This window comes from Gekko japonicus, unplaced genomic scaffold, assembly GCF_001447785.1.
Source record: "Gekko japonicus isolate JY-2015 unplaced genomic scaffold, Gekko_japonicus_V1.1 scaffold6901, whole genome shotgun sequence".
In the NCBI taxonomy this organism is placed as follows: Eukaryota; Metazoa; Chordata; class Lepidosauria; order Squamata; family Gekkonidae; genus Gekko; species Gekko japonicus.
Window position 1 is genome coordinate 9,210 of NW_015171717.1, and position 8,819 is coordinate 18,028.

The following is an 8,819-nucleotide window of genomic DNA, read 5'->3' on the forward strand; positions in this document are numbered from 1 at the left end:
TTGTTTGTTGTCAAAACCCTGGGCCTTTTTTTGTAGCGGGAACTCCTTTGCATGTTAGACCACACACCCCTAATGTAGCCAATCCTAATGAGTTCCTGCTGTTGGGTGTGGCCTATTATGCTAATGAGTTCCTGCTGGGCGTGGTCAACTCGGGAGCCAGCCGGAACTCCGTTCCTGTGCGTTCCTGCCCAAAAATAGCCCTGGATTTTGCACATAATAGGGTGGCCACCCTCCCGGTGGAGTCCGGAGATCTCCTGGAATTAGAACCTCCAGCCAACAGAGGTCATGTCCCCTCTGGAGCTGATAGCTGCTTTGGAAAGTGGACTCTGGCACTGGACCCTGCTGAAGTCTCTCCCCTCCTCGAACCCTGCCCCTCCCCGAGTTCCACCTCCAAATCTCCAGGGATTTCCCAGCCCAGAGTTGGCACCCCTAGTTCGTTCGTTCGTTCGTTCATTTATTTATTTCATTTATATACCCCACCTTTCTCCTCAATGGGGTTCCCAAGCTTGATTACGTTTTGAAAACAAACCAGCCAGTCTCGTCACACCCCTGCAGAAATCTCTGATGGGGCGGCTTCATCCGGGATACTTAGGGCTGCCAGCTCCGGGTTGGGAATTATCTGGAGATCTGGGGGGGTAGAATCTGAGGAGGGTGGGGTTTGCAGAGGGGAGGGACTTCGGTGGGGTTCGATGCCATAGAGCCCACCTTCCGAAGCGGCCATTTTCTCCCGGGGAAGTGCTTCCTGTTGCCCAGAGGTCGTTTTTAATGCCAGGAGATCTCCAGCCACCACCTGGAGGTTGGCAACCCGAGGAATACCGTGTACAGTTCTGGTCGCCACACCTCAAAAAAAGGTATTATAGCACTGGGGAAAGTGCAGAAAAGGGCAACTGAAATGATTAAGGGGATGGAACACCTTTCTTTTTTATATGTGCAGGTGTGTGTGTGTGAGTTCGTGTGTGTGTGTGCGCGCCTGAAAGTCATGAAAGCCTCTGGTGACTGACCCCTGCTTGGGGGCCTGGAGTATATTCAGAGAGGTGGCTAAGTAAGGCCTGCCCCCGCCTCCTACCTCTGGTATTCCAAGGAGGTCTCCCATCCAAGTACTTTTCCAGAGTCACCCCTGCTTAGCTTCCGAGATCTGACGAGATCGAGCTTGCCTGGGCTATCCGGGTCGGGGCGGAACACCTTCCTTATGAGGAAAGGCTAAAGAGGTTAGGGCTTTTTAGCTTGGAGAAACAAGAATCGGGTGACATGATAGAGGTTTACAAAATTATATATGGGATCGACAGAAGGTAAAGAAAGAAGTCCTTTTCTCCCTTTTTCACAATACAAGGACTCATGGGCACTCCATGAAATTAATGAACAGTAGGCTTAGAACAGATAAAAGGAAGTACTTCTTCAGCCAAAGAGTCATTAAGGCGTGGAATTCACTGCCTGAGGAAGTGGCGGCGGCTACAAGCATGGACGGCTTCCAGAGGGGATTGGATAAACCGATGGAGCAGAGGTCCATCAGTGGCTATTAGCCACGCGTTTGAGTCCAGCGGCACGTTTAAGTTTTGTTGGTCTTAAAGGTGCCACTAGACTCAAACTTCGTTCTGCTGTTTCAGACCAACACAGCTACCCCACCTGAGTCTATTAGACACAAGTATAGATGGAACATTATGTCTGGGGTGGTGATGCTCTTTATTCTTGGTGCTTTGGTGGTGGGGGGGACAGTGGGAGGGCTTCTGAAGTTCTGGTTCGGCTGGTGGAGCTCCTATTTTAAATATATATATTTCATTTTAATTTTATATGGGGTACAGAAATGGAGCTGCAGTGGCTCAAGTGGTTAAGACGCTGAACTGCAGGCTGTGGAAAGTCAGTAGTTCAGCAGTTCGAGACCCGGGTGCCGCATGATGGAGTGAGCTCCCATCTCTACTTCCAGCTCTTGCCAACCTAGCAGTTCGAAAGCAAGAAATTGCAAGTAGATAAATAGGTACCACTTCAGTGGGAAGGTAACAGCGTTCTGTGCGCCTTGGTGTTTAGTCATGCTGGCCACATGACCACGGAAACGTCTTCGGACAGCGCTGGCTCCTCGGCTTTGAAACGGAGATGAGCACCGCAATCCTAGAGTCGGATACGACTGGATTTCGAGCAAGGGAACCTTTACCTTTACCTTTTTACAGAAATAGAAGAGGGGTTTGTGGGGGAAAGAAAAGTAAACGCAAGGCACTTTTTAACAAATATTAAAGTCAATATAAATGTGAATGAATCGATAGGTCTAGGTAAATCATTAGAACATTATAGCATTACCGCTGGTGAAACTCCTGATGGCCCCTGGGTTTTGGCCACTGTGTGACACAGAGTGTGGGACCGGATGGGCCATAGGCCTGATCCAACATGGCTTCTCTTATGTTCTCGCCCCCGTTCTACCCTCACAACAAGTGTGTGACTGGCCCAAGCACGTTTCCATGGCAGAGTGGGGGTCTGAACCTGGGTCTCTCAGATCCTAGATTGATGCTCTGACCACTACACTATACCGGCTTTCCACACAGAGTTGCCTGAATGGGCCGGACCCAATGTAATCTGAGTGAACAGGCAAACTGGCCCTTGCTTTGGGGTCCTTTCCTTCCTACCATTGGTTCTAACCACGCTCCTTTGGTGATACTTTTCTCCAGGTCCTTGGACTGTTTGAGATGGACAACGCAGATTCTCCTGAGGCCGAGCAGCCTCCGACTGAGGCGCCGCCGAAGCCCCTGTTCCGGGAAACGAAGCAGGAAACAGAGGAGGACGAGGCCAGTTCTTTGGGTAAGGCTCGGGTTTAGTTCCATTGACACTGCTGGGTTCTTGAAGAGAGCTTCGGATGTGGTTTCCTCTCTGGCTGGGGCCTGGCCTTTAGGAGTCCTGCTCTCCCCCCTCACAAAAGGGTCCAACACGCGATTTGTGCACCAAGTTATGATTCTGGTTTCTGCTTTAAAGTCCCCCCCCTCCCCCGATGTACCTGTTTAACTTTCTCTTGAAACTTCGCCCTCCAGAATGTTTGCAGTCCCTTCTGTTTTTGTCGTTTCCTCAGAGACGTTAGTGAAGGCACCAGACGGCCTTATGTGTGGTGCTGGCTGTTGCGGAATTCCTTTGTTTTGCCCCCCACGGTGTAGGGGTTAGGGTAGGATCTGGATAATCCAGGTTCGAATCCCCACTTGTGCCATGAAAGCTCACTGGGTGACCCCGGGCCACTCTCATGCTTTTCGGCCTGACCTACCTCATAGGGTTGTTGTGATGATAACATGGAGGAGGGGAGAACAATGTGCACTGCACCGGGGAGAAAGGCGTGGCATCAATAAAGTAAAACAAAGTAAACTAGAGTTCTTTTTGTAGAAAAAGCCCAGCAGGAACTCATTAGCATAATAGGCCACACCCAACAGCAGGAACTCATTAGCATGTTGGGCCACACCCCTGACAGCACAGCTCATTAGCACATTAGGCCGCACCCCCATGTTACCAGAAGTGTGGTCATCCAGCCACACCCACCTTTTGCTTGTTATTCTGTTCACCTTGTTTGTGGTCAAGACCCAGGGCCTTTTTTTGTAGCAGGAACTCCTTTGCATGTTAGGCCACACACCCCTAATGTAGCCAATCCTAATGAGTTTCTGCTGTTGGGTGTGGCCTATTATGCTAATGAGTTCCTGCTGGGCGTGGCCAACTTAGGAGCCAGCCGGAACTCCGTTCCTGTGGGTTCCTGCCCAAAAATAGCCCTGAAAGTAAATAATAAAGTAAAAAAATTAAGTAAGATTAAGTGACATAATGCAGTTCTGGACTAAGTGGACATTTTTTTATGTAACGGAATGCCTACGGTTCATCGACATGGACCGACTCTCCTCCTTCCCTGAACAGCACGCTGCCATTGTTTGGGGGATTTTTATTCCCCCTCGTGAAACCTTGTGGCCGTCCGCGTGACGGTGTCGTTGCAATTGGCCAGGGGAGACCAGACATCTCCGTACGATGCTGTGATCTTCAGGGAAGAGTGTCCCATATTGGCATTGACTGCTTGCTGCCGAGTGCCGAAGTCCTCACTCGGTGGCGGTGCAGTGGGATGACAACACTGCCTAGTGGATGTTGCGTTGTTCAGGGAACTGAGGCCACCTCTGGTTCGCAGCACATGGTAAAAACTGGGCAAGAGGACACATTCAAGGATCTGAGCACAGCTGCCACAAATATAAGGGGTTTTCTCAGCACAGGCGAGGCCCTAATTTGGTCCCCTGTGCTGAGTGTAATCAGGATCTCTCCCCCTCCTTGATCCCACAGGGACCCTTGGGCAGGTGGAACCGCGGGCAGGAGCCCCCCTTCCCCTCTACCCAGAGGAGGGCAGCTCTGACGACGAGGGCCTATTGGACCTTGTCTATGCCGCCAACCTTGAGATCCACAGCAGGCGGCCACCCCGGCGGACCCGCCTCATCCGAATGCGTACCCACGAGCTCCAGGTGTCGGACGAGGAATGCCTAACCCGCTTCCGGCTGGACCGCCAGGCCATTCAGGATCTGTGCACACTGCTGGCGCCGTACCTGGACGGGGCCTCCGCAAGCCGCAGGCATATTCCAACCCTCCAGAAGGTGCTGATAGCTCTGCAGGTTCTTGGGACCGGCTCCTTCCAGCGTATGACGGGTGACAACCTCCGGGTGTCCCAGTCCTCTGTCAGCCGCTGCCTGGACGCTTTCCTGGAAGCCATGCTCCGCCACGTGCACGAGCACATCACCTTCCCCACCACCGACTCAGAACTCCGCCGCACCAGGGAAGCATTCTTTGACATTGCCGGGTTCCCAAATGTCATCGGGATAGTGGACTGCACCCATGTGCCCATCATAGCCCCTGCAGATATGCCGGCACTCTACCGCAACTGCCACAACTTCCACAGTCTGAACGTGCAGGCCACCTGCGATGCGTCAGGGTGCTTTACCCACGTGTTGGCGAAGTTCCCCGGGAGCGTCCACGACGCCCGGATATTCCAGCTGTCCCAACTGCAGAGGCTCCTGGAGTCGTGGCCTGAAGGGAAGGGATGGCTTTTGGGTGAGTGTTGTGGGTTTGTGGGACGCCATTTTAAGGGGAGGCCACTACTAGGGTTTTGCAGCTTGCATCTGGCACTGGCGGGAGCTTGTTGGGGTGGGTTTGCGGGTGGAGGAGCATTACATGACACAGCAATGTCACTTCTGCATGGGGACCCAGAAGTGATATCACCTAACTGAGCGACACTCTAGGAATTTCTCCAATATCTATGGTAAAGAATATAGAGATTGGGAGGATTCCCAGACAGTCACTTGATGGTGACATTGCTTTTCCCCTGCCACTCCATTGAGCCTGGCAGTACTCATCTATAGCAGTCAAATGGTAACCTTATCCACTACAGAGATGGGTCCCCATGAAATGGTTGTGCCCAGTGCGTCTTAATGCTTACAGTGTCTCCTCTTCTCTACAGGTGACAGCGCCTACCCTTTGCGCCCTTTCCTCATGACTCCACACCCCGATGAAGGCCCAGAACCCGTGGCGCGTTACAACGCCACACACGAAACAACCCGGATGGTAGTGGAGAGGGCGTTTGGGCAACTCAAGATGAGGTTCCGGTGCCTCCACTCCACCGGGGGCCGGCTCATGCTCCGCCCGGAGAAGGTGGCCAAGGTGTTTGTGGTGTGCGCCATGTTGCACAACATGGCCCTTCGGCGTCAGTTACCCCTCATCAACGGGGGACAGGGGGTGGACACCGAGGTCCCCGTGCCGCCGTACATGGACACGGACGGCGTCGTGGAGCAGGATCCCCGCGGGGAAGAAGTTCGGGAGCAGATCATTAGCAACTATTTCTCGCAATAAATTTAGCTTTCAGTAGATAGATTATGGCTGGTCGTGTGTGTCATTGGCAAGCGAGCAGGAGGTGGCGCACAGACCGCACGTGGTCGAGTTGTCCTCAGCGCTCCTCTCCCGCCTGACGCTTTGTGGACTTTTATCCCAATAAAATTTCCTTTTTTAATAAATTAAGCTTGTATCCAAAGTAACTACGGAGTTTTGGATTCCACTGGATGCATTTGCATTGGGATTTGGGGGTTGGGGGTTGGGGGGAGGCTCTCAGGGAAGTGCACTTTTCCAGCTTCTGGCTTCGTGCTGAAATGTGCCCCCTTGATAACATACCTGAGTGGTGCAGAGCACATGGTTTCATGCTGAAATATTCCCAGGCTCCAGAGGAACTGGTTAGCCACTGTGTGAGACAGGATGCTGGACTAGGTGGACCACTGGTCTGATCCAGCAGGGCTCTTCTTATGTTCTTATGACTGAGGAGAACCTCCACATTCAAAAGCATTAAGCCTCTGAATCCCAGAGCCAGGAGGCAACCTCAGGGGAAGGCCTCGGCCTCTGTGCCCTGTTGCTGACTGTGCAGAGGAACTGGCTGGACACTGTGTGAGGCTGGATGCTGGACTAGATGGACTATTGGTCTGATCCAGCAGAGCTCTTCTTATGTTCTTATGACTGAGGAGAACCTCCACATTCAAAAGCATTAAGCCTCTGAATCCCAGAGCCAGGAGGCAACATCAGGGGAAGGCCTCAGCCTCTATGCCCTGTTGTTGGCCCCCTAGAGGAACTGGTGGGCCACTGTGAGACAGGATGCTGGACTAGATGGAACACCGGTCTGATCCAGCAGAGCTCTTCTTATGTTCTTATGACTGAAGAGAACTTCCACATTCAAAAGCATTAAGCCTCTGAATCCCAGAGCCAGGAGGCAGCATCAGGGGAAGGCCTCGGCCTCTATGCCCTGTTGTTGGCCATCCAGAGGAACTGGCTGGCCGCTGTGTGAGACAGGATACTGGACTAGATGGACCATTGGTGTGATCCAGCAGGGCTCTTCTGATGTTCTAATGTGCTTAGCATCTCAAATTAAAATGAGCTCAGGTAGTAGTGAAATAAAACAGAATCCAGTGGCACCTTACAACAGTTAGTTCGGTATGAGCTTTCATGGGTCACACAGCCCACTTCATCAGATAGATACATGGTTGACAATCAGACTGGGGGAAATTTTATGGGAAAAGAGATTGGAAAAATGCGCATTGTTAGTCTTTAAGGTGCCACTAGGTTTTTTTTTAATTTTGCTATGATACATGAGCTGCCTTATACCGAATCGGACTCCTCGGTCCATGAAAGTCAGTCTTGTCTACTCAGACCGGGCTCTCCAAGGTCTCAGGCAGAGGTCTTTCACATCACCTACTGCCAGATCTTTTAACTACAGATACCGGGGATTGAACCTGGGACCTTCTGCATGCCAAGCAGAGGTTCTGCCACTGAGCTACAGCCCCTCCCCGTTGCCATCTGTGGGTAGTAGAACTGGGAAAGGTGTTTCTTTGCTTGAGGTAATGAAGAGCTGTGGCCAGTCAAAAGTAGCCGATACTGAGCTAGGTGGACCAATGAACTACCGTAGGGGAAGGCAGGTTCTTAGACTCAAGCGATAATTAAACGTCATATTGATAAATCACGGTTTCAGCTCTCTTCTCTTCCTCCACCCCAAATTTATGCAACCAAGTAGAAGTTTATGTCCCTGGGTCAGAATAATTATTTCAAATTGCTTGGGTACCTTGGTGTTTAGTCATGCCGGCCACATGACCACGGAAACGTCTTCGGACAGCGCTGACTCATCAGCTTTGAAACAGAGATGAGCACCGCAACCCTAGAGTCGGATTCGACTGGCTTTCGAGCTAGGGAACCTTTACCTTTATCTTTTACCTTTGGGACCAAAGTCCTGACCCTGTTTTGAGAAATGCTTGTATCAGATATTTTGTGCACCACCAAGCAAGAATTGTGCATCTGTGAGCTGGAGAAATTGCTGGGTTTTGTCTCTTTGTTTGCATGTCCCCCTCCACTTGCAGTTCTCCCATCACAATGCAAAGATCTCTGTGGTCGGTGGAGGACACGTTTGGTCTGCCTATCTCGTGTTCTTGAAGGTGCCAGGCGACCACTGTGAATGAACAGGGTTGGTGGACAAGGGCTCAAGGATGTAATCGTGGAGAGACCTCTGCTTAATTAGGCATCAGTAGAAAATAGTCAGTGGTCGCCATGATGTATTTATGAAGGGACTATCGCTCTATTATATATTTTTTAAAAATCAATCAATACTAATACTAGTACCAATACATTTCTATACATTCATACAAGAATAAACATTAAAAAGAAAATGATTCCACAATGCTGACAGGCACAGTCCAATAATCTAAAGTTCTTACAGAAATCTTCTTTGTGTCTTTCTTGTACTAATATTGGATTGCGGACCAATAGCATAAAGGTCACGAATCTGCAGACAGGCTTGCTCCAACACCTGCTTTATAAGGCTTCTTCAGAGCAGAATACCTGTAGCTATATTGGTAGTGCTCATTGTCCTCAGTTGTCCACTAGGGGCACCATAAGTATGGCAGGTGCAAAGGCTTGCAAAACCATGGAAGGAGCAAATATTTTATTACCAGGAGATAAGAAAATTTATTTGTATTAGCAGGGGTTGTTTCGTAGAAAAAGAGCTAGGGGAACTCATTAGCATAACTCATTAGCATATGCCACACCCCCTGACATCAGGGGCCCAGCGGTGGACCTGCAAGGCCGGCAGGAGTGCGAGGAAGCCCCGCCAAGGCCCTCCCTGGCCCCAGGCAGGCAGGGGTGGGGAGAGGCGGGGAGGAAGCAACTTACCCTCCCTCTTCTCCTGCCTCCTCCTGGCTGAATGAGGGCCGGAAGCGGGGTGGCTGGAAGCAGGGGGCGGGGCTTCGTCATGTGCCCCGCCCCCCTGCACCTCACCCGGGGGAACTGTGTTCCCCCGCGATCCCCCCTGA

The 8,819-nt window shown here is 51.3% G+C and overlaps 1 protein-coding gene across 1 annotated transcript; it reads left to right on the forward strand.

Annotated features, from left to right (window-relative positions):
* Positions 1 to 2,654: 2,654 nt before the first annotated feature.
* LOC107117869 (putative nuclease HARBI1) lies at positions 2,655 to 5,936 on the forward strand (the record flags this gene model as incomplete). The annotated part of the gene is made up of 3 exons (XM_015420032.1): positions 2,655 to 2,784; positions 4,279 to 5,037; positions 5,444 to 5,936. Coding segments are annotated over 3 exons (1,278 nt in total), but the record flags the coding sequence as incomplete, so codon positions are not given.
* Between the last annotated feature and the right edge of the window lie 2,883 nt (positions 5,937 to 8,819).